This window comes from Peromyscus leucopus, chromosome 19 (genome assembly GCF_004664715.2).
Source record: "Peromyscus leucopus breed LL Stock chromosome 19, UCI_PerLeu_2.1, whole genome shotgun sequence".
Classification (NCBI taxonomy): domain Eukaryota; kingdom Metazoa; phylum Chordata; class Mammalia; order Rodentia; family Cricetidae; genus Peromyscus; species Peromyscus leucopus.
Genome location: NC_051079.1, coordinates 10,786,904 through 10,813,040, shown reverse-complemented (window position 1 = coordinate 10,813,040; position 26,137 = coordinate 10,786,904). Strand labels below are relative to the sequence as shown.

The 26,137-nt window shown below is 42.0% G+C and overlaps 1 protein-coding gene across 7 annotated transcripts in view; it reads left to right on the top strand.

Annotated features, from left to right (window-relative positions):
* The window catches only part of Trappc8 (trafficking protein particle complex 8), a 95,377-nt gene extending 81,411 nt beyond the window's left edge, over nt 1-13,966 (top strand). For all 7 annotated transcript variants that reach the window (XM_028886553.2, XM_037196974.1, XM_028886549.2 and 4 more), the window contains 5 exons: nt 4,673-4,843; nt 8,337-8,438; nt 10,509-10,654; nt 11,886-11,972; nt 12,959-13,966. In XM_028886553.2, the coding sequence (XP_028742386.1) occupies nt 4,673-4,843; nt 8,337-8,438; nt 10,509-10,654; nt 11,886-11,972; nt 12,959-13,193 (741 nt within the window). In that variant the 3' untranslated portion in view covers nt 13,194-13,966. The remainder of the gene's footprint in view (nt 1-4,672; nt 4,844-8,336; nt 8,439-10,508; nt 10,655-11,885; nt 11,973-12,958) is intronic.
* The last annotated feature ends 12,171 nt before the right edge of the window (nt 13,967-26,137 follow it).

The following is a 26,137-nucleotide window of genomic DNA, read 5'->3' as shown; positions in this document are numbered from 1 at the left end:
ATCCCACAGCACTTCCCCTTTTCTTTTTTTAAAAAGGAAGGTTTTAACTTTTACACATCTCCAAAGCCAGCGTGGTATATTTGGGAATTTGGGCGTAGCTTCTCTTACTACTTCCTGCTGGAGGGGGGCGCTGTATCATATGGGGACACAAAGAAAATTTTAGGGTCATGGAGTAGTCCGTGAGACTGTATCGTCTGAGCCAGTTGCCTTGAAACGATTCTGGATGTTGGATCATCTGGGCCATGGTGTCATCGGAGACCTTTCAGGTGGTCTTGGCTGGTCAAACCTGATGTATCTTAATCTGGAACAAATCCATAGCCTCTGGCTTTCTGTAGAAACAAAAGCAGAGCCTCTTTTCCAAAGCAACATATACTTATAGCCAAATTTTGAAGTCAAGGTACCTTTAAAATATACATTTTGGCATAACTCAACAGCTTTTGCAATCAAATGTTTTTCTTCAGTTACGAATATCAAAGAGAACATAATCCAGATTCTCTGTGTGGTAGCCATCTTTACATGGCTTATTTTTTATATTACCTTGAGCCTATTGCTTTAAACTGCAGCCTTTTAAGCCTGAAACGGCGCTGTGGCTGCTGGCTCCGCCCACTTCAGCTTCCCAACATGGTGGTGGTACGTTTTCCGCCAGCTCTGGGAGTCATCAATTCTCAGAAATAGTGGGTCTATGCTTCTTATCAAAGCAGTGTGTAGCCCAGAAACCTCTTTTTGTTTTGTACTAGCAAAGGCTAAATCCACCATGTAGCTTAATGTGCCACTTGCAGAGGCCTCATTCCCGCCATACTGCAGATCGAGCTCGCATGCTAGGAACCCGCCAGTAGCTCAAACCTGCAGGCTGCTGCTCATTTGAAAGAGACAATTAGGAAGCTGTTTTTAGCTCCATTTTAGAATCTTTTCTCAGGTTTTAGGTAGAAACTCTTGCCCCACGTTGGGCGCCATTTGTTGCTAAAGTTTTCCTGCCTTGCCCACAGTCAGGACAAATCTCTGTTACCCGCCAGTCCCACAGCCACTCAGACCCAACCAAGTAAACACAGAGACTTATATTGCATACAAACTGTATGGCCGTGGCAGACTTCTTGCTAACTGTTCTTATATCTTAAATTAATCCATTTCCATAAATCTATACCTGCCACGTGGCTGGTGGCTTACCGGCGTCTTCACATGCTGCTGGTCATGGCGGCAGCTGGCAGTGTCTCTCTGCCTCAGCCTTCTGCTTCCCAGAACTCTCCTCTCTCCTTGTCCCACCTACTTCCTGCCTGGCCACTGGCCAATCAGTGTTTTATTTATTGACCAATCAGAGCAACAGATTTGACATACAGACCATCCCACAGCATTTGATCATAATATGCATTAATCACCTGGAGCAAGCTTTTCGAATGTTAAGAAGTATGCGGTTGGGATCTTGTTAAGGTACAGTTTCAGTTTGTCAGGACTGTGGTGGAAACTGAGGTTCTGTGTGGTTTTCAGTTGTCAGTTTCTAGGTAATACTATAGACCTTAGTAGTGCCTCAAACTTTAGACCTTAGTTTTAAGTGTCCAGGTGTAGAGAATTTTGTTAGAATAAAGGCTTTTCTTCCCCCACTTCTGAAGCTCCATTGTGATCTACAATAGAGTTTGGGAATATGATTTTTAAATTTTTTTTTGAAGACAGGGTATCATGTAAGTCCAGCCTGACCTCGTAACTCCTTATATAGCCAAGGATGACCTTGAACTTCTCTTCTTCCTGTCTCTACCTCCTGAGTTCTGGGATTACAGGTTTATGTCACCATACATGGTAGGATCGAAGGCCTATGGGACCATGTGTGGTGGGATTGCAGGCCTATGGGACCATGTCTGGTGGGATTGCAGGCCTATGGGACTATGACTGGTGGGATTGCAGGCCTATGGCACCATGTCTAGTGGGATTACAGGCTTATAGCACCATGTCACCATTTCTGACCTTCCGTGCGGAGCTGTAGGTTGAACGCAGAGCTTTGTGAATGCTAAACCCTCAATCTATCAACTGAGCTGTGTCCCTAGCCTGGAACATGCTTTAACATTTTGTTTTAATTAATTTTGTGTGTGCTCACATACATGTGCTTGTGTGTGCCATGGTGGATGTGTGGAGGTCCGAGAGGACCACTTTCTGGAGTCAGTTCTCTTTTCCATGCTTGAGAAAGGGTTTCCCCATGTCTCTTCTGCAGTACTCTTTATGTTCCCAGGCTAGCTGGCCTTCAAGTTTTGGGCTGCTTCTCCTGTAAGCACCTTCACTTTACCATAAGGATGCTGGAATTAAGATGTGGGCTCTAGGCATCCACTGGAGGTTACCAAGTTTGTGTGACAAGTACTTTTGCCTGTTGAACCATCTCCCTGCCTTGCGCATTTTTAACAAGCTCTGCTGTAACCTGGGGAGGTCATCTAGGGAGCCACCCTCTCATCCTGTATAATTGTTCTGTTAATGAAATGACTTCTTCATGTTCCTTAACAATTCCAGACATCTCTAAAGTATTGCATTTCTCTGATCAGGAGTTTTTACATTACTCACTTCTGTGACAATATTTGAGGAAGCAGCTGTTTAAGGAATATCTCAAAGCTACGAAGCTCCAATAATTACAAAGCATGTGTGATTTTAAATGTTAAGAGTTAGCAGTATTTTAGGTATTCACTTGTATGTTTTCATCATTTCTTTTTCTTTGTTGTCTTTTTGTTTGTTTATTGTGATGCTGATGATCCTAGGGCTTAAACCTAGGATCTTCCATATGCTAGGCAAGCACTCTACCACTAAGCTATAATCCAGTCCTCTTTTACTTTGTACTTTGAGAAGGGTCTCACTAGTTGCCTCTACTGGAATTACAAGCCTATGCCACCAAACCTGGTGGATGAGTTTTTTGTTTGTTTGTTTGTTTTTGTTTTTTTTTTTTTTTTTTTTTTTTTTTGGTTTTTCGAGACAGGGTTTCTCTGTGTAGCTTTGTGCCTTTTCCTGGAACTCACTTGGTAGCCCAGGCTGGCCTCGAACTCACAGAGATCCGCCTGCCTCTGCCTCCTGAGTGCTGGGATTAAAGGCGTGCGCCACCACCGCTCGGCCCTGGATGAGTTTTTAATTTAAAAATAATTTAAATTTGGGGCTGGAGAGATGGCTCAGCAGCTAAGAGCACTGACTGCTTTTCCAGAGGTCCTGAGTTCAATTCCCAGCAACCACATGGTGGCTCACAGCCATCTGTAGCAAGATCTGTCTGGCGCCCTCTTCAGAATTTAAAAAAAAAAAAAAAAAAAAAAATTAAATTCCTAGAGGCTTCAGTAGAACCCTTAAATTATATTAAAACTGCAATTTTTGTTGTATTTGTTGTTAAAAAATATTGCACATAAGTACCAAAGAAGGCAGAAACAAAGCCCCTGTTTTGAAGTATCTGGTTGAATAAGACCAAGTACTACAGATTAAGGAGAAAGTTATGGGGATGATATTTTATCAGAAAAAGTTCATCAGAAGAGAAAAAAAAAAATACATGGGATGTAGTTGGAAGTTTTCCTATGTCCTGCCCGGCACAGATCTCTCTCACTCACATCCCCCAAGTAAACACACAGAGGCTTATATTAATTAAAACTGCTTGGCCATTTGCTCAGGCTTATTACTGACTAGCTCTTACACTTAAATTAACCCATAATTCTTATCTATGTTTAACCACATGGCTTGGTACCTTTTCTCAGTTCTGCCTTGTCATCTTGCTTCCTCTGTGTCTGGCTGGCGACTTCTGACTCAGCCTTCCTCTTCCCAGAATTTTCCTTGTCTGCTTATCCTGCCTGTTCTTTCCTGGCTACTGACCAGTCAGCGTTTTATTTATCAACCAAATCAGAGCAACACATATTCACAGCGTACAGAATGACATCACCCATCAATAGGGTTTTTGTTTGTTTGTTTGTTTTTTAAGTGGCTGGAGTGGGTACTGGGAACTGACCTCTTGTATTTTGGGTTGTGAGCCTACCCTTTAACAGCTGGGTCAGTTCTCCAGCCCAGCACGTATTTATTAACATTTAATATTTTCTTTGTATTGTGAAGCTTTCCATATAAATGATCTTTTCATTGTAATCCATAAAACTGTAAATGTAGAGGTTTTACTGTGAGAGAGTATTCTGTGTTAGGGGAAATCCTATAAATTGAATCTTTTCTTACATTGTTTCTTTCAGGTAAATACAAAGGGCCATTTAATGCCAGTGATTATCAATGTTATTTCATTAGATGCTGCCTGTATAGTTTCTTTTTAATTCAGCCAGACACCTCAAAAAGTACTCTTTCACAAAATTATTTAACAACAACCACAAGGAAAATGAGTTTTAGTTCAAGGATCTGACTGATGTTTCTAGGGAGTTAAATGGATGAGAAGCACTTTTGTTTTATAGAATTGTAGTCTTTCTTCATTCTCCTGGACACTTGGAAAATCATGGCAATATAGATTACATTGGTATAACACCTTTTAAGGTTATAAACAATTTGCACTAAATCTTTTAAGTATTCAAATGGCCTTCACATATTTAGCTGCACAGACAAGAAATTAATGACTGAACTTTGGGATATATGTAAGTTACAGAATTGTAAATTTTGGCAGAGTATATTTAAATGAGTAAGTTTTGACAGGGCATTGAATTAAAACACTTATGTAGACAAGTGATTTTTCTTTCCACAGATAATAAGTTCAGCAAGTCCATGTGCAGATTTCTTTTACCGAAGTTTATCCTCAGAGTTGAAGAAACCACAAGACCCGCTTTCTGCACATCCAGAGAAACCTGTAGACGATGCTGTGCGGCTGGTTCAGAAGTGCAGTGAGGTGGACCTGAACATTGTCGTGTTGTGGAAGGTAGTGCATTACATGCTGTCAGCAAGTCTCACTTAGAGACCTTTACGTTTTGTTTGTTTTGCATTTTGCGATAGGGTCTTTCTGTGTAGCCAGGTAGGCCTCAGACTCTGTACTCCTGCTTTAGCTCCAGGGATGCTGGAAATACAGGTGTGTACCATCACACCCAGCCTGGATGTTTGCCCACCCACCTGCCTTCCTTCCTTTCCTTTTTTGTTGTTATTGTTACTGGGGTTTTTTTGTTTGTTTGTTTGTTTGTTTTTCTGTTTCATTTTGTTTTTTGAGACAGAGTCTCATTTTATAGCCCTGCTAGCTTAGAACTTGTTTTATGTATATAGTCTGGACTTGAACTTATAAAGCTCCATCTTTGCTGGGATTGGACCTGTGTACCACTATATTCAGCTCTAAATATTTTATTTTCAAATTGGAGAATAACTGTATACTCACATTTTTCTGATTAAAATTTTCACTTTCAATATTGAAATTATTTTATAACTTTTAGCCATTCTATCATAATGACTTTTTGAATGTTTTTGTCTAAAGGAGTTCAATCAAAGCAGATAGCTTTCTTCTGTGAGACACTGTTGTTTCTCTGTCACAAAGAGTATTGTGGTCATGCAGGTCAGTGAGAGCAGGTTCCATGAAACTGTCATGAGCACCTCCAGACACTGTCGAGAAGGAGACGGCTCTGTGAGTCTGGGCGCTCAGTTCCCGGCTCTGTAGCATTGGGCTTGGTGCTGTTGTGTTCCTCTTTGTGTGCCTTTCCTCCCTTTCTTATTTTTACCTTTATTTATTGCTAATGCAAGTAGTTTACATTTTGAAACCGTGCTGACTTTGCATGAACTTCAAATGAAACACTGCTTACATAAATTTTATATTTTTTAAACATATAAAAAATGCATAGATTTATGTTAAAATGACTGTTATGTATTGTTATGTATTAGCTTGAAATCATAGGCTCTTATATTGATGCATTTAAGGTAAGATTTTGAGTAATATGTGCTATAATCTGTACTTAGTTGTCAAATCCACAATGATCTTGGTTGGGAAGAAAATTTTACTTTTTAAAAAATGGCCTGCTAATCATATGTAAAAGAAAACTTAAGGTGTAATCCTTGATAGAAAATAGAGATTAAATGTATTAAAGAATATGATACAAAGTTTAGTAGTAGTAAATACCTGGAGCTGCATTTATATTGAGTTGAGAAAATGTCTGTAAATTAAAGAGAATTTAAAAATACTTTTTCCCTTCTTTTTTGGTTTTTATTTTTCTGACAGGATCTCATATAATCAAGGTTGGCCTTGAACTTCTTATCCTTCCAGTACCTCCCAAGTGCTGGGATTACAGGTGTGTGTTACCACACCTAGCTAGCTACTGAACACTTGTAAAGTCATCTTAATTGTGGGATATCATGCACAGGAAGGGGAGGATTTGTGAATCAAAGCTATTCAGGACCAAACTCATATCTTGGGTGTCAAATTGTTTTGCTTTGAGGCAGGGTCTCCTATGTAGCTCAGGTTGGCCTGGAAATGTCTATGTAAAAGATGTCTGACATTGTCTCAAGACTTTATCGATGAGTTCCTATAAAGGCTCAACGAGCAGCTGTTCAGCTCCTTACTTCTGGGTTCTGAGCTGAGCAGGCTGTGTGGGTTGTCCTGTGCCTTAGGACAGCCGTACTTAAAAGTGTGACCCCCAAATTACAAGCTGTCACCAGTCAGTGAGTACAGAAATTGAAAGGAGTCAAACATTGAGACTCTTGCAGCATTCTGAGGGAGTCTCTTGAATCAAATGAAAATTTGGCTTATTAAAAACAAGTAATTCGCTGGGCAGTGGTGGCGCACACCTTTAATCCCAGCACTCGGGAGGCAGAGGCAGGCGGATCTCTGTGAGTTCAAGGCCAGCCTGGGCTACCAAGTGAGTCCCAGGAAAGGCGCAAAGCTACACAGAGAAACCCTGTCTCGAAAAAAACAAAACAAAACAAAAACAAAAAACAAGTAATTCGCCAGACATGGTGGCACATGTCTTTAATCACAGCACTTGGGAGGCAGAGATAGGTAGATCTCTGTGATTTGAGGCCATCCTGGTCTACAAAGTGAGTTCCAGGACAGCCAGGGCTACACAGAGAAGCCCTGTCTTGAAAAACCAAAAAACCAACCAAATAAACAAAAACACAACTAAGTCAGGGCTGGAGAGATGGGTCAGGAGTTAAGAGCATTGGGCTGCTCTTCCAGAGGACCCACATGGTGGCTCACAAACCCCGTCCCAGGGCATCCAACATTCTTTTCTGGCTTATTCAGGTACCAGGCATGCACACAGTGCGTAGACCTACATGCTAACATGATGCACATAAAATAAATAAAATTAAAAACAAAACTCCAAATAAGTCTTGTATATTTGTATAATGTGACAGTACAGTAAATTAGAGCCATTGACAGATACTTCTCTAGAACAGAGTCAAATTCAAAAGGGAGAAAAAAATATAAATTGGGACAAATATTTTAAAATAGATGAATTCAGTTTGCTATTTACCAGTAGAAAAAAATCCTTTTTAAAAACATATGTAGCTAGATGTGGTGCCATGTGCCTATAATTCTAGTATTCAGAAGGCTTAAGTTTGATTCCAGCCTGAGCTACATATCACATTCCACTCCAGCCTGTGATATCCATTGAGACACTATCTAGGAAAAAAATAACCAAAACCAAAAGAAATTGTGTGGATTAAAGTGGATATGCTGGTACACACCAGTAATGCTAACACTCATGGTGCTCAGACAGAATCACAGGTTTGAGGCCATCCTGGACTTCATGGTCTGACAAGGCATGGCGTTTTCACCCTCAGGATTCACAGTTTAGTCATCTGCGTTTTGACAGTCGAGTGAAGAAGTTGGTTGTTGGTTTTTAACCGAGATCCCCTAAGAAAGCAGTCTTTCTGGGACCTGTGGAGAGGACTCGGGGTAAAGTGCCTGCTCCCCAGCACTCAGGGAAAGCCAGGCATTGGCCTGTGTCTGTAACCCCAGTGCTGAACGGAGAAGGGTCCCCGGAGTTCCCTGGGAGCAAGCCTGTCAGGGAGCTAGCTCTGGGTTCAGTGAGAGAGCTGGCTGAGGAGTCCAGCATATGTTGAGTTCTGACTTTCACAGGCACCCACCTGCATGTGCGCCCCCCCTCTCTCTCTCTCTCACACACACACACACACACACACACACACACAAACACACACACACACTTCTTTGAAGTTTGAAAGTCTAGAGAAAACGAGGGAAAAATTCAAGATTTATCTCTTTGAAATACTTGGTTCAGTCGAGTTTTATTAAAAAAGCAACAGATTCAGAGGGAGAGGTAGATGTTTTTTGATTGAATGGATAAATAAAGGTAATAAAGGTTCAAATGCTGACACAGAATTGTGGATAATTGATAGATACTAGGTGTTACAAGGTGGTTACTTTTGAGGTTTCTACCACGAGGGGAAGGTGACATTTCTGTTGGTTGCATTTTCAGGCATACGTTGTAGAAGATAACAAGCAGCTTATTTTAGAAGGCCAGCATCATGTTGTTGTTCGTACTCTTGGAAAAGAAGCCTTTTCACAGTCTCAGAAACAGGTAATGGCAGTTGCTGGGAGGCTGTTGTGACCCTTGTGTCTGTGTGTCGTTGTGCTTCCCTGTGCTTGTGACCTTTCTGTGCCAGGCCTCTCACCCCTCTGCTCCGTCTTCTCTATTTTAAAAGAGGGTCTAGTTGCTGTGGCTGGTCTCCAACGTGCAGCCTCTGCACTGGCCTCTGGTTATGGAGTTAGAGGCATATATTACATGCCTAGTTTGTCTGAATTCCCTTCTTTGGCTACTGTTTATATCTTTTCTCCTGACGGGTGATATGTAGAAATTTTCTGGTGTTATTTATTTTATGATGAGGATTAAACCCTGAGCCTCACACATGATAGACCTACACTCTACCACTGAGCTATACCTTTAGCCCTTATTCAGTATAATTTAGAAGTCATGTTGTTTAGATGACTTGAATATTTTAATAATGGATTTTAAGACTTTTAACTAGATGAATTCTTTTTATTTTATAAGTGAACATTCTGCCTGCACATATGTCTGTGCACTGTGTGCATGTTTGGTGTCTGTAGACAATGTTATGAACACCATGTGCATGCAGTGCCCAAGAACTATATATGTGACCACGTATATGCCTGGTGCCCATGGACTGTCTATGCATGCAGTGCCCCCAGACTTGGTAAGAAGGCATTGGGTCCTGGAAGTGGGGTTATGAATGGTTGTGAAATGGGTCCTCTAGAAGAGTATCCAGTGCTCTTAACCACTGAGCCATCTCTCCAGCCCCAATAATGCATTTTTTAAACTTTAAAAATTAAAGATAGTCATAAGTACAGAGTTCTTACAAATCGAAACACATTCTATTCCAAGACTGGGGCTAAGAAAAAGATCCCGGCAACTGTCCAGAAGCTCCTCCTTCCTTTCCTCAGCTCTTCATTTTCTGGAGTAAACTGGACTGTTTGTATGTCTTAGAAGTCAAAAGCAGAGCTGCTGTTTGGAATCTGCAGATGTCCTATGGGGTTTATTGTCATCTAGGTCCTTTAGGCTAGGGTCATGTTTGTGAAATCTGTCCATGTTATAGCTCTTCAATTTTCAATGGACATGTCAGTGTAGAAACAATTATTTTCCAACCAAAAGAACAGTGGGTTCCAGGAACAATGACTGATTCCAAGGCTGAGGGAGGAGGTCTGCAAGGTGAGCTGCAAGACCTCATGGTACCAGAGTGTGAAGTGCCCACAGCTTCAGAAAGCATGCAGGGTGAAGTGCTCATATGTCACAGAGTGTTGCTGTTTTTCCCCTTGGTCCTCATAAATACTGTGCACATGCAGTAGAATCGGCTGCATTGTTTAAACGATGCTCTTTGAAGTAAGTAGAGCTGTCTTGATGACCATGGTCAGGTGATTTTTATGCTGTTGTTCCCTTTCCTCCTTTAAGAAACTTAAAACAATTTAGGGGCTTTATTCAGTAGCGCAGGCTGGCCTCAAGTGTGGGGTGTAGCTGAGGTTGGCCTTGAGTTCCTGATTCTCTTGCTTCTACCATCCAAGTGCTGGGATTACAAAGCATGGGATTGTAGTGGGCCACTGTGCCTGGTTTATAGGGTGCTGGGGCTTGAGCCGGTTCATGCCAGGCCATCACTAGGCCAGCTGAGCTAACTCCCCAGTACGTGTTTGCTTTGAGTAATATATTTGAAATACTAAATCTATGAAACGATTGTATTTTCAAAATGGAAATTTTTTTGTTAGTTCTTGATCCTCAGCTGTTAAAACAGCTGTGGATAATTGAATATCCACAGCCTTAGTACTGAGCAGTTTTATTTAATGAGAATCACATCAACCGTTGAAGTGATTGGTTATGGAACCTAAATTTACATATAAGGAAATTATTAAAGTAATTAAGATCACTGAGCTAATGTGTGGAATTGTTAGGTAAACAGGAAATTAATGTTTATCCCTGATTATATTGTAAGTGGCAGTGGCTGCTAGTTTAAATAATAGCAAAAAAGAAAAACATAGTCTTCATGATTTAGGTTGTCTTCACTGTTTTTTTTTTAAAAAAGTTTGTATACTGTAAGTTTTATAAAGCATCATTTCATTATTAGCCTTTATTGTCTATTCTCAGGAGCCACCAGAAATGGAACTATTGAAGTTTTTCAGGCCAGAAAACACTACAGTTTCCACAAGACCATCAGTAGAACAGCTTTCTAATCTCATTAAAACAAGTCTTCACTACCCAGAATCATTTCATCATCCATTTCATCAAAAAAGGTATGAGGGTTATTTTTGTTAAATTTTTCTATGTACATGTACAGACACCCATTCTTAAAAATTAACATTATTTTGGTAACAGCATTAACCCACACACCAAAAGAAATTTAAAATAATATTGGGTCTTAAATGATTTAGCCTTTACTATAATTAGTATTTGCGAGTGTATGTGTATTGGGGGGGTGGGGCATGCATACATACACACACACACACACCTTCAGTGTTACTGAGGATGGATATTGCCCCAGACACTTCCGAGGTGTCTGTTTGAAGTGTAAGGTTTTTTCATAAAGTCAAAAACCAAGGGGGAAAATTGTATCGTTTTGTTTTAGACGCAGATCAAACCTATAGCCTGACTTACAGTGGGACTCAGATTTAAACTATGTCATTCTGTAAGATTTTTTTTACATCTATTTATATTGCACACACACACACACACACACACACACACACATATACATGTATGTATGTATGTATGTATGCATTCTGTGGCATTCATGTGGAGGTCAAAGGACATTCTTTGGGAGTTAGTTCTCTTCTACCATGTGGAGCCCAGGTATCAAACCCAGGCTGTCAGTCTTGGCAGCAAGATGAGACAACTTTTCCTGGAGAATTTTTAAGTACCAAATATCATAGGGAATGATTTATTTATATTTTTGATAAATAACTTTAATGTATAAAGTGTTCCAGAAAGGTCTAACAGTCAGTGGACCATAATGTCAGCTGGGTCTGAGGATGAGATGGGCAGTGGGACGGGTGAGGGCAGTCTGCAGATATCTGCATCTCTTCTTTTAGTAGCATTTCAGTAAGGTGTGAGTCATCTAGCATTGGAGGATTAGATGGGCCCAGAAGAGTGTAAGTTCCTGGGGTTTCACTTTGGCTTGTGACTACACATTTCTAATTTAAATAAAGGAGATACTGCAGATGGGAAACCTGCTCTCAGGGGCATAACGCCAGCACAACCTAAGCCACATTTATATCCAGGGACAACACTTTTGCTTAACAGTATTCCTTCTAGAAAATATGCATTCTGATATTTAGTATGGAGAGATTGTATTAATGTATTTTATTTACAAAATAAGTACCTAGAATGATTTTGTGACTCAGGTTTTTCATACTTGAATTTGATTTTGAGCTTGTGTTCTGTTAAGTGTTCTTGTGTTGTTATTAAGAAGCTAGTTTCTATGAAGGAGGTGTTTGACTAGCGATTTTGTCTGTCTCTGTTCCACAGCCTTTGCTTAGTACCAGTGACCCTTTTACTTTCTAACTGTTCTAAGGCTGACGTAGATGTCATAGTTGATCTCCGGCATAAACCAAGGTAAGAATTTATTTTGTGAGAGGTTATTTTGTAGCCCAAAGTTTAGTATTATTTAAAGCAGTTCAGTGTTTGGAAATTATGCGAATCATTGCCTAACATGGATAAAATTAACTCAAGCACTGTTAGATTTATTTATATGGTATCAGAGAAGTGTTACAGAGCTATTAAATATCAAAGGTTTCTTCCACCCTGATTTGAAAATAATAATAAAAGAGTCTTAGATTATACTGCAGTACCCAATACTTCTAGAGCTGCAGGTTTGTCTTAGGCATTTTTGTATTAGGAAATAAATCTTGGGCTGGAAAAAGGTTCAGTGGTCAAGAGCACTTGGTGCTCTTGTACAGGATCTGTGTTTGGTTCCCATCATCTGTGTGGTGGCTTACAACCATCTGTAACTCCAGTTCCAAGGGATCTGATACCTTCTTCTGGCTCTTCAAGTACCTGGTACACATGTGGTTCAATTACACACGTGTAGACGGTGTACCCATACACATAAAGATAAGTAAATAAATCTTCAAAAACACAAAAGAAAGTCATATGAAGCCTATGCTGAATGTTTTCATGTACACCCCAGAAATGTGCATTAAAATCCAAGCATGTAGTCTGTATGTTTGTGTATCACAAACATTGAGTTGTGCTGTGTTGTTGGGCACTGGATTGTTCCCACTTTGGAGTTTTACAAAGTTTAATATCATGGGCATTCTTTTACATACATTTATTTTTATATGTAAATAATAAAGAGGTTAAGAGCTCAGTTTGAAATCAGGTTCCATTGTTGACTAGATGCCATTATGGGCATTAAGTGAAATAATCTACTTTTATCATTGTTCCTGGAAAATAGTAATAAGTATTATTAATAATAGTTCATTTCATAAATAATTCCTAGAAACAAAAGGATTTGATGAAGGAGAAATGTTAGTAAGACTTTAGAGGAAAAAAAAAGTGAAAGAAAAAGTTTACAACTTAGTGTTTCTTTCTTTTTTTAGTCCAGAGGCATTGGAGACTCATGGATCATTCACGTGGCTTGGACAGACACAGTATAAACTGCAGCTGAAAAGCGAAGAGACGCAGAGTTTGCAACTGAAAGCATGCTTTGTTCATACAGGTGTTTATAACCTTGGGACTCCAAGGGTATTCGCCAAGTTATCGGACCAGGTTACAGTATTTGAAACAAGTCAGCAGAACTCCATGCCTGCTCTGATTATCATCAATAACGCCTGACCGCTGAGAGTCACGGATGGACCCTGACTCTGGAATTAGTTTTTCAGCAGCGTTTGAAATACCCTCTTGTTACGGAAGTTCTCTCATCACTGCAAAGTACTGGGACTTGGCACTTGTTGAAACACAGTACACTGGGCTGAGAATAGAATTCCATTTTGTTTTCTTTTAAAACTGGTAATAATTTACATGTTCATAATACAGAATTTCAACATATCCATACACTTCATTAAGCCGTGTCTTAAAAAGAAAAGCGTCGAAGTCTGCTGTTGCACCGTGCGGAGTGGGATGTGACTCTTGGAGATGATTTTGAAGAGGGAAAGGCCTTGCTGGCAAGACTGCTGCTAAGCCATTATTCTGCAGATCCCAGCTTTACTGTGAAGGTCTAGAGTGTTAATACAGTTTTTACAGGTTTTCTTGCCTTGCCTCATGCAGTTCTGTAAGATCGGTTTTGAACTTTGGCTACGGGCATTCGTATTTCAGTATGGTGTCCCGATAGCTTATACATAACTGTAAAAAGAAAAGCTTTTCTGATGCTTTGAACATAGTTTTGGAAGGAATTTGACTTTATTCCCTCGCTCATCTCTTATTGTCACACTATTTCACAATAAGATTTTTGTCATTAAATCATATTCTTTATTATATAACTTTAACAATTAAGTTGATCTGTTTAAAATATAAATCTACCCAAGTTAAAAATAAGCTTTTCAAAAATGTATTATATTTATAACAAATTTACTGTAAATAGAATAAAGACATACTATTCACTGTATAAATTTATTAGATGCCTTTTTTAAAACCTAGCCTTGTGAGGACGTAATATATTCTTTATTTAAAATAAATGTCAACCGTACAGTAGGTACCAGCCTATTTTCCTGTGAAAGCTTCATCACCATTGTCCAAAAATGAAGCATGACCTTTGCTCGTAAAGAGCAAATGAAGTTTTTCTTTGCATATGTCCTGTTTGATACTGTATTCAGTTCTGCTTGGTCTGGCCTCATCCCAGTGGGAAAATCATCTGCTTCCTGCACCTGTTGTCTACAGCTGCGCAGGTGTGCTGGTTACGGCCTTCCTGCTGGGAAGAAGTACAGCTTCTTTGAACTGAACAGGAAACAGCTCCCTAAACCAGTACCCAATTGGTCTATTACCGGTGACCAAAATCCAGAGCAAAATGCAGAGCTGGGAGGCTGGAGTTATGGGGACTTCTGCCTAGGGTCTGTTCCCTTCCGAAGAAGCAGCCTAGAGACAGGTACAGATTTAAGGTGCTTAGAAAACAAGAGGTGTAAGTCAGGAGAAATTACATAAATTGAAGCAAGCAGAGTGAAAGGTTGAACTAGGGGAAAGGTAAGAGAACTGTTGAGTCTGGAAAGAGAAGAGGAACATAGACAGTGTTAAGAGAACCTCACGGATTTCCAGATGATTATCAAATCACAGTACTTCTGTCTGAACGTGTCTAGAAAAGCTGCTCAAGGTGGAAGCAAAGGCAGACAGTCTAGGACAGAGGCAGATGCCTTTCCTCCCTCTCCAACAGCCTGTGGTACTGGGCCTGCCACTCGGGACCTCGTGGACTCAGACAAGTCAGCCCAGCTCTGGGAGAGCAGCAGCAGTTAAGCCCATAGTGACTTCATAACAATAAAAGAAACCAGTGGACTATCTGAAAGGGTTGAGTAGTGTGTTGTGTTGTGTTTTGAGGCAGGTCTTACATATCTCAGATTGGCCCTGAACTTACTATATAGCCAAGAATGACCTTTAAATTTTTATTTGGTTGGTTGGTTGGTTGGTTGGTTGGTTGGTTGGTTGGTTGGTTGTTTCTCTCTCTGTGTAGCCCTGACTGTCCTGGAACTCCCTCTGTAGACCAGGCTGGCCTGGAACTCACAGAGATCCTGCCTGCCTCTGTCTCCTCAGGGCTGGGATGAAAGGCGTGCGCCACCACTGCCTGGCATCCTTTAAATCTTGATCCTCTGTCTCTACCTTCCAGGTGCTGGTATTACAGGCATGTGTCACTGCACCCAGCCAGTTTCTGCAGTGCTGTGGCTGGTACCGGGACCCTGCGCGGCAATTCCTGCATAAATAAGAGGCTGAAAGCAAAACTGGTTTTCTGGCAGGAGTTTAAAATCCTCAGTACTATCCCAGTCTTGCACAGGGAAAGAGTTACACTAAATATAGCATGTGTTGAGAAAGCATGCAAAGCCAAAACCAAGCTACACCCCCAACCCTAAGCTACAATTTTAAACTCAGCAAAAATATACCCTTGCAGAAAGGGAATGAAGCATATTTTCAGACTAGCCCAGAGCTTTCAATTCAGGTGGCTGTAAGCTAATGGCAGCTGCCCAAATTGTCCCATTCATTCTCCATAGATGTATATGATCCCACAGTAAGGCAGTGAAGCCAGACCTAATTCCAGTGTAGCCAGGAGGGGATGCCACCAACTCCAAATTTTCCATTAGTGGGAATTCAGTGCAAAGCTCCGGCAGGCTTCTCCTTGGGGCCTTTGTCAGGTCTGTAAGTGGAGACGGCAGGAATGTAGACAGACTAGAAGGGAGAGGTGGAGGCAGAGTGGAGTCACTCCAGGGAAATGACCCTGCTGTGTTTTGGATGAGACTACATGGGACAAAAGGTGGCAGTGCAGGGCAGAGGATTCCTTTCTTTGCCAGGTTTCACCATAGCAAGGGGTTCTTGAAACCAACCGTCCCCACAGGGGGGCACTAGAGTGCAGTTTCGTGACAGCGCTGTCATGAGCGCGCCCTGAAAGCTGAAGTGAGTGTTGTGAGGTGACACTTAACAGAGTTGAGGGAGTGTGTGTGTGTGTGTGTGTGTGTGTGCGCGCGCGCATGCGTGTGTGTGCATGCTCTGCGGGTATGCAGGTGCCCCAGGGACAGAAGATGTTTGATCCCCTGAAGCTAGAAGCTAGGGTCTTGCACCGGTTCATTCATTCATTCGTTTTTGAGACAGGGTCTTCTGTAGCTGACCCTGGCCCCCAACTTGCTGAGGATGACCTTAAACTTCTGATACTTCTACCTTCTGGGTATCGGGATTACAGGTGTGGGCCTCCATGCCTGGTTTTATTTGGTGCTGGGGATGGAACCCAGGGCATCATGCATGCTAGGCAAGCACTCTACCAGGTGTCCCAGCCCACGTCACCCGTTTTTAATACAGCACTCAAACTGTGCATTGCAGTCACTGACAAAGTTACCCTTTGACCTGCCACAGGTCATCTTTTAAAACTTTTAAGTTACATTTTAATTAATTGTGTGTTTGTGTATATGCATGCACACCTGTGTGCCATGGTGTGCATGTAGAAGTTAGGATACCATGTGAGAGTTGGTTTTCTACTTCCAGCAAGTAGGTCATGGGATCAAACTTAGCTCGATCCCAGATATGGCAGCAATCACCTTAATCAGCTGAGCCTTCTCTCCAGCCCCTCATTGTTTTCTTTTTAATATATAGTCTTTAGCCAACCTCACCTCTCCATGGTCCAAGGACACTCACCTCACTCTATGGCCCTATTCTGACTGTCCTTATGATAATTTCTGGCTTCCAGAGCTGCCTCTGACCACTGGGCAGGCAACAGGCTTACTTCTGCAGCTTTCCCCAGGATACTTTTTGCACCAGCCATAAGCCAACCCTGTCCACTTTAAGGTCCCAAGAGAGCCAATAATATAAGTTTGGCAGTGAACCAGAATTCAATGAAGGCTTGGTAAGAAAAACTAGGTGTGAGTCTGTTTCAAAGGAAATGAAATGTCTCAAATAGCACAATTTCTAAGTTTCAATCTGTCAACCCATTTGTCCCAAAAGGCTTTCACCAGCCTATTGGAGTGACAGCAAATTGAACTATATATTATAAAATATTTGTAGCATACCGTAATATGCTACAAGCAACCCTTTAGTGTCCATGCAGAGCAAGTTGCCAGCTTTGTGACACTGGATAGGAGGCATCTAGCTCTTTCTTCGAGGAGGTGCATCTCTGTTCCTGAAGGCAATCAGAAAGCTAAGGATGGGTGATGCTCCTAATTGTCTCCCCAGGGAAGGGTGTTCCCTGAGACTACCCTTGGGCATTTAGGAAACTGTCTCGAGGAATACTGAGAGAGACGAAAGCACTTTGAGAACACACTTCTGGAAAATCACCCCGAGAGGATAATCTTAAAAGAAGTGACGAGAAGAAATTGCCAGGACTGCTGGCCAAGTGCCGAGGAGGATGGGCGGAGCTGGAAAGCTCTGGTGTAGTGTTGCAAGTAGGTTCAGGTGCTGTTCCACACCTGGCAATCATCAGAAGCTCTCTGCAGGTAGAGGAGATGGTTCTGCAGTCTGCATGCCTTCAAATGAATGACAAAGCAATTCCAGACTTCCTAAGCATCTGTAACTTCAGTCTGAGGGGCATCCGAAGCCCTCTCCTGGCCTCCCCAGGCACTGCATGCACATGGTGCACATAAATTCATTCAGGCACACACAAACATTTAAACCTTAAAAGTTATTTCTATGGGTCACTGAATAAATTTATACATATAAAAGATGTCTATCACATGCATACATACACATGTACATGGCATTTTCTAAGTCATAAATGAAAAATATACAACTTTAATGCCCAATAATGCCATCCCCTAGTTGATATAAAATTCAGAATTTAATTTCTTCAGTTAAGATGAGCTTTTCTTTTAAAAGTTGTATCCTTATTCTAACCTACGTTTTGTTTGTGTTTGTTTTTGTTTTTAAGGAAGAGTTGAAAATACTACAAAATTGGCTGGAGAGATGGCTCAGTGGTTAAGAATACTAGCTGCTCTTCCAGAGGACCTGGGTTCGATTTTCATCCCCGCCCCCCCCCCCACACACACACATAGTGGCTTACAGCCATCTATAACAAATCTTTTTCTGACCTCTGGGTATCAGACATGCATGCGGTGCACCCACAGACAGACTTGCAGGCAAAATACTTTGCACGTAAAACAAAAATGAACTAGAAAATGGGCTGGGAGTGTGGCTCAGGGCTAGGATGTGTACTGAGCAGGTGCAAGGCTCCGGGTCTGATCCCCGACACCCGTGACACTCCAACAACCACGAAAGGAAAAGGCCGCGGTGTTTCTGTCGTAAATAAGAGGCTAAGAGCAATGCTAGTTGGCAGAAATTTCCAATCTTTAGAATGTCACCCAATCTCTCACAGGGAAGGAGCTACACTAAATCTAGAATTTTGAGAAAGCACACAAAACCAAATGGTGAATGAGGAGGAAATAACAAGCTGGGAGCCAGGTGGCATCTCCCTGAATAGAAAGCTCCTGTGAATATCTGGGTGCTGGGGACCGAACCAGGTTGTCTTCAGGAGCAGCAAGTGCTCTAAATCATGGAGCCAGCTCTCCAGCCCCAACAATAACTTCTCAAATTAAAATTTTGGTTAATATACAAAGAAACGGGCTTCATTGAAAATAGATGTTTTAAAATTAAAGCTACGATCTTCAGGACCTTGTCTCAGTTTACTTGCTTGGAACTGGTTATGAAGTTTATGCAAATGATGCTATGCAACTTAATTTATTTAAATTAAATTTCATTTTCACCTGTTAAGCTCTCTAAATGCACAGAATTGGTTGCTGTGGTCATTTTGTTGAGCCCAGCTGGTGCAGAAGGCTGACTGGTCAGAACAAGGCTGGCTGATCGCCTCAAGAGCTTTCAGAATGTGGCATTTACCTCCCCACATTCCCTGCTTGTAGTACACAATTCCAAAGCCTTGACTTCCCAGAAATATGTTTCTTTAGTCAAAAAGCAAAGAAGAAATGAGTTTATTGTATAAATTAATGTATAAGGCATGGATCTGAGCCTAGAGGACATCTGCTGAGGTATCCAGGTTCTTGTATCCTAGAATCAAGTCTTGGACCAGAGCCATGTGGATAGTTCCAGAAATAGTTTATCAAGCCAAGAATGGAAGCAGGCTGAAGAACTGAGACAGACAGGTAGGAGCCATAATGACCTCCAGCGTGGAATAAAGTGAGCCCATGTGGTTCATTTGCATAGCATCCAAGTTTTCCTGTTTGGAAATCTCAGGGTTTTCCCTCACGTGTTCTGTTTCATTGCATGTAGCTCCAGGTGTGGGGGTTGGTCTTCCTCTGCTGTTGGTTCTGTGCCAATCTGTGATGCCCTGCTTCCTATCCTATTCTCCCACCCCATAAAGGAATCCTCTGACGAGGACTTATTTGTTTTAGCCTTATTACAATTTTTTTTTAAAACAGGGTCTCACTGTAAAGCCTTGGCTAGACTGGAACTCACAGCAATCTTCCTGCCTTGGCCTCCCAAGTGCTAGTACTACAGGAATGTGTCACACAGCTAGCTTCTGGCGAGTTTCTTTCTTTCTTTTTTTTTAAAAGAAAAGATTTTTATGTGCATGGATGTTTTGCCTGCATGCATGTATATATGTGTATCATCTGTGTGTCTGGAGTCTGTAGAGGCCAGAAGAGGGAGTCAGATTCCCTGGAACTGGAGTTATGGATGCTTGTGAGCCACCGTATGAGTATGTGGAACCAAACCCAAGTCCTCGGCAAGAGCAACAAATGCTCTAGACCAGTGAGCCATCTCTCGAGCCTCCTTGGCAAGCTATGTGAACTGTAGAATTGGTGCTGAAGAGGGAGGGAGCTTAGTGCTTAAGAACATATAGTGCTCTTCCAGAAGACCTGGATTCAGCTCCTAGCACCCACAGTGGGCCACGTCACAACTTCCTGTAACTCCAGCTCGAGGAGATTCAATGCCTTCTGACTTCAGAGGCGCCTGAACTACATGTACATACACAGAGGGAAAGAGAAGGTGGGGCGAGCTTATAACTCATTAGTGATTAACTCTGAGTCACCAATAATCAATCAGTGTGCATTAAGGAAAGAAATCAAAGCATTTCCCTTCTGAGTCATTTAACCAAGGGCAAGTCCAAATTTGAAGTCTCTACGTCATGCTCCCTGTGTTTTCTGTCCTCACTTGTGTGAGTCTGACCTGTCTGTCCCTGTATGTGTGTTGTGTGCGTTGTGTCTGTGTCTGACAAAGGGTTTGCTGTCTTTATTGAACAGCATAGAAAGCATCACACGGGGAAGGAATGGGATACTTTACAGGAATCTTCCACAGCGTTTTACAAGGTTTTAAGTCACTGGCTCCAACTGACTCCAACAGCCCTCACTGAGTATCAGCCAATAACTATAAATGGTTGCTTTCAACCTTTATGGAAGATTTTTAGGAAGTCACTTTCAATGTCTGTATTTTCTGCTTTCAGCCAATGACACACGGGCATTATCTGGGTCAGGGGCATGGAAGAGTACATAATTTAAGATCACAGCTGGGCATTAGCTTAGGTTATAAAAGCTGACTGCATGGGAAATCCAAGGCAGGTAAGGTTGGCAGTTGCCTTGTTCTCTTAGAGGCTGACAACAGTTTGAACACACAGAAGGCGAGTAGTCTTAAGTCTTAAGTGACCACAGGGTGCATTATTAACTCTGTCTGTGAAGTCCAGAAATAATTCCAGTCTCTTAGAATATAAGAGATATTTTTAGAGTATTGCATCCCTGAGGGGGTTATCTTAATTAAAAATAAACCGTAGAATCATGCCTTTCTGAGGAATTTGAGCCATCAGGTCTGGGCTGGATTTGTTTATAAGAAATGCCCAGGTGATTCTGAAATCCTTCTTTAGATGGCTGAGTTGGTGCCAGGCAGGTACACACTGCAGGACTAGTCGGTATTGTCCTGGACTACGGGGTCGACCTCCCAGGGAATTTGGCGGCTGCTCTGAGAAGAGTGTGGTGCAGTTGGCAGGCGCCACGTGGCTTTGTCCTCCCAAACACTGTGTCAGAAGCAGATGGTGTATTTGATGGGCAGAGTGAAGCCCCTGCAGGGGTGGGGCTGAGTGTCAGCTGATTCATGGAGCATCAGTTTGCCTTCCTTGTGGTTTTGACACTTTGGTAAATGAGCCACATTCGCTAAGCTCTGTCTGTCGTTTTTTGTTGAGTAGCCTGCTTATCTGCCACTTTGGAGTCCAGAGCTAACTGCTCTCAGGGATCAAACCTGTGTAACACATCCTCACAGGAAAAGGAGCACAGGCATGTCATTTAAAAATCTTACACACAGAACTAGGCATACACGTGGCACATGCTGTAATCCCAGCACTTGGCAGGTTGAGGCTAGAGGATCAGTGTCAAAGTCATCCTTGCTTACATAGCCAGTTTGAGGTCAGCCTGGACTACATGAAACTTCTCAAAATTTTTTTTTTATTTTTGATTATTAAGGTATTTACCACCAGATTCACTGAGATTCCCTTGAGAGGTAGAAGAGATAACTCATTGCCAAGGTGGCTTTTTAAATTTTTTTCCTTTGGTTTGGTTATTTCTGTAGACTATTAAGAGGGGGAAAACAAAGTATTCATTACTGTACTTTGGAAGATCTGTTTGCAAGGTGCTGACTAAATAGACCGTATAGCATAGGTCACCAACTGCTGCTCCTGTGTGCCAGGCAGGAAGCCAGTGTGCTCTGCATGATGTCCAATGCCTAGTGGAATCTAAAGGAAAACATGCTCTGGGTGGATTGGGGTTTTTAATTTGTTTGTTTGTTTGTTTGTTTTATTTTTATTTTTGAGACAAGTTCTCACTATGTAGCTCTGACTGTCCTAGAATTCACTATATAGACCAGGCTGGCCTAATTCACAGAGGTCCACCTGCACCTGCCTCCCAAATGCTGGGATTAAAGGCATGTGCTACTACATCTGGCATGGGTCATTTTTTTTAATTACATTTATTTATCATTTATTTATTTATCATTTATTGTTTAGGGTCTGTTTCAAGTCATACATACCTTCTCTCTCTCTCTCTCTCTCTCTCTCTCTCTCTCTCTCTCTCTCTCTCTCTCTCTCGCACGTCCCTTGCAATTATGGGGTTCAGAGGACAGTTTGCTGGAGTCAGTTCTCTTCTTCCACCACGTGGGAATTGAACTCGGATCATCAGTCTTGGCAGTAAGCACCTTTACCCGCTGAACCATCTTGTCAGAGCTTGTTTTAGCTTTGGAAAGAGCATTTCACTACATATCCTTGGCTGCCTTGAACTGGAGCGCTCCTGCCTTAGCCTCACAACTGATGAGATTTGAAGTGTGAACTACCTACCAAACCTGACTTTTGTTTTTACTTTGTGTGTGTGTATGTGGAATGTGGGTTTTAAAGAAGGATACTCAATCCAGTTCTCCAGGTGACAAGTAGGGTACACTACCAGGAACGTTACAATCATCCCCCAGCCTTGGATTCTAGACACTTGTATCTCCAGGGGTAATTCTCTAATAAAAGGAGAAGAGCAAGAAATGACTGGCGCTGGGCGATGGTGGCGCACACCTTTAATCCCAGCACTCGGGAGGCAGAGCCAGGCGGATCGCTGTGAGTTCGAGGCCAGCCTGGACTACCAAGTGAGTTCCAGGAAAGGCACAAAGCTACACAGAGAAACCCTGTCTCAAAAAAAAAAACAAAAAACAAACAAACAAACAAAAACAAAAAGACTGGCAGATGAACATATATAAACCAGGAACTGTGCACATGTTTTCATTTATAGATTAAATAAAATATATGACACAGTAAACATTTTTTCAAAATCCCAAAGACGGTGAATGCATTAATTTTTATTCTTAGAGCATTTTTGTTTTACTAGAACAAATAAGTACATTTAGATCCATCTCACTTATGAAAGTGCTTGGAGAAACTTCAAATCACCCAGTACTTCATTTTAGACAATAAAATGCAAAACATGATAATGGTATTTTACTGGAAACTTCTTGGAATAGCAATGATTTCCTCCCATAGACCAGTGACTCACTTATTATCACAGATAAAGTCCTGTTAAAGCAGTCTGAGGGCAGCTCCTGGAGGGCAGGGACAGAGCTCAGCCTGTGACAAACTCTAGTTCCGACTAATTGGGGGAGTGGAGAACTTGAAAGCAGAATCATTAGGAGTGAGGCAAGTTCAGACCTGTAGATACCAGGACATTGTCTCTAAATTTAAGTGTGCCTTTTTTCTGTCTTTAATTTTGCTAGCAGATCCATGAAGAAGAGGGAGATTAGGTCTGCAAATCAGCTCCTCAATCTGCTGCAAGATACTGAATAAAAGAAATCAGGGGGCTGAGTGGAGTGGTGTAAGCATTTAATATTAGCTCCCCGGGAGCAGAGACAGGTGTCTCTCTGAAGTTTGAGGACAGCCAGCATGTGTATTGAGTTCCAGGCCATCCAGGACAATAGAGTGAGACCCTGTCTTGAAAGAAAGAATGATAAAGAGAAGAGAAGAGCAGAGATTTTCTGGGTATTTTAGTACCACCTCACTTTGCTTCTTTATTTTATTTTTAATCCTTTTTTTTTTAAAGAAAGATGTATTTATTTTTATGTATGTAGGTGTTTAGCCTGCATGTATGTGCCCATGGAGGCCAGAAGAATGCATCAGAACCTCTGGAAATGGAGTTACAGATAGTTGTAAACCACATGTGGGTGCTTGGACCCAAACCCCAGTCCTCTGCAGGATAATCTCCAGACCTTCTTTTTTCTTTTTTTAGAGGCAGGGTCTCAGGTGGACCAAGCTGTCCTTGAACTCACTAAGTAGCCAAGGATGACCTTGAGTTTCAGTTTCTGCCTCCACCTCCAGGATTCTGAGGCTGCAGGAAGCCCTGCCTCACCCGGTTTATGTTGTGCGGGGTGGGGGTGGGGGATGGATCCCAGGGCCTCATGCCTGCCTGGCAAGGCCTCTACCAACTGAGTCATGTCCCAGCCCTCGCTTGGGTCATCACCACTAGTCAACTGCCGTGACACTGGGGATTTCAGTTAGAGGATAAAGGGGTTTAGGGTCTGTTTTAAGTCATTAAGTGGCCAGTTTGGACCTGGCTGGTGTGAGCTAACTTACTTAAAGAGGCACTCTTGCCCTGCAGACACTTTTGTCTTTTCTTTGAAGACCAGGGAGGTAGAGACTCAGGTCACATGGGAGGCATGGAGGGCTGCCTGTAGTCTAGCAGTTCATCACAGCCCATGGCCTCACAGGCCTCACTGGAAACCCTCTTCACCTTCTCTCTGGCTTCTCACTAAGCTCAACCTTCTGGAATCTTCCATCAACACACTCACTGGACTGTTCATCGAAGTACTGTTCATGCATGCATCCATTTATACTTAATTTTCACAACAGCCTTGTAGTGGAGATATTGTCATGCCTCCCCCTCCAGTTCACGAGTGAGGAAGTGATGTAACCTGCTGCAGGTCACCCAGTTACCAAGTCCCAGGTCGCCCTGTTAGTTACCAAGTGCTAGAGTTCAAACTGAAACACAAATCTAGACATTTGTGTGCAAAATCTCTCCTTTGGGAAATGAAGTCTCAGGTAGCCCAAGATGGACTCGAACTCACTGTATAGCTGAACTGAAGGCTGGCCTTGAACTCCTAATCCTCCAGCCCCCACCTTCTAAATGTTGAGATTCTGGGTACCAGCCACCACACCCAGCCTGTCTGTGGAACCTCTCTAGCTGTTTCTCGGCCTTGATCAAGGTTCATACCTTTTCAGAAGGAGAAAAGTCATAACTACCACTACCTCCTCTCTCTCTCTTTCTCTCTCTCTCTCTCTCTCTCTCTCTCTCTCTCTCTCTCTCTCTCTCTCCCCTCCCCTCTTTCAACTCGATCTCATTCTGTAGCCCTGTCTAGCCTGGAAAACATTAGTTTGATTCCCATCTACTTAATTCTAACTTAAGAACAACTTCTTCAGACAGAGAAGAAGAAATACTCTTTGTCCTGTCTCAGGTAAATTTCTCCACATGGCTTGATGGAAATCATGTTCTATCTTCTGAGTCCAGTTCTATCAGGTATTTCCTGCCTTCAAATTCTTCTCATTAACCCTCTCTAGATGTGGAAATACCCAAAACCTTACTTTGTATTTATCAATCCAAGTGACTTCACAGGAATTGTTACACCATATAGCCCTGACACGGAGCACCCCAGTGTATTACTGAGTGACAGGTATAATGCCTAGGGAAACCAGGCAGCCATTGTTGTTCCCCAAGATGAAGCTTAAGTGTCGTCTCCTCCAGGAGACTCTTCAGCTTTATCCTTCATCTTTTTCCGTTGGCCCTTAGCATAAACTTCTGAGAATCAGCCTTGTAACAATAAGATTGTTCTGGACTATCCACCTAGATTGAAGATTCTTTGAGAACAGAGGTTGAATCCAATCTTGCTGCATATGCCTGGCCCAGCATCTTGCACACAGCAATGACACATGGAACAGAATTTAATCCTTCAGCATTTTTTTCATTTAGCAAATATTTATTGAGTTGCTACTATATGCCAGACATCATTCTAGACTGTGGGGAGCTGGCATCATGTAAAGCAGACAAGGAATCAGATTTCACGTGGTCCAGTGTCAGAGTGTGAACGACTTGCCAGGTTATATAGAGAAACATAATTTAGAAGACAGTGTTAGGAACTTGAGAAGTATTGTTTTACAAAAGGAGGCTATAGACCAACTGCTCTTATAAGTCGCTCTTGTTTGTTTGTTTGTTCATTTGTTTTAAGAGATGAGGTCGTGGTCTAGCCCCAAACCCACTATGTCGCTAAGGATGATCTTGAACTCCTGATCCTCCTGCCTCTACATCTCAAGTGCTGGGAAGACAGGCATGTGTCACCACACCCAGTTTACTCAGTACTGGGGTTTGAACCCAGAGCCTTGGGTGAGTGAGACATGCACTTTACCCATTGAAGTGCATTCCTGGACTTGTAGGTGGTGACTTGAGAGAAGAGAAGAGCACAGTGTGAACATCTGTCTGTGTGAACATGTGTGAACATCTGTCTGTGTAAACATCATCTGTCTGTGTGAACATGTGTGAACACCTGTCTGTGTGAATGTGTGAACATCTGTCTGTGTGAACATGTGTGAACATGTGTGAACATCTGTCTGTGTGAACATCTGTGTGAACATGTGTGAACATGTGTGAACATCT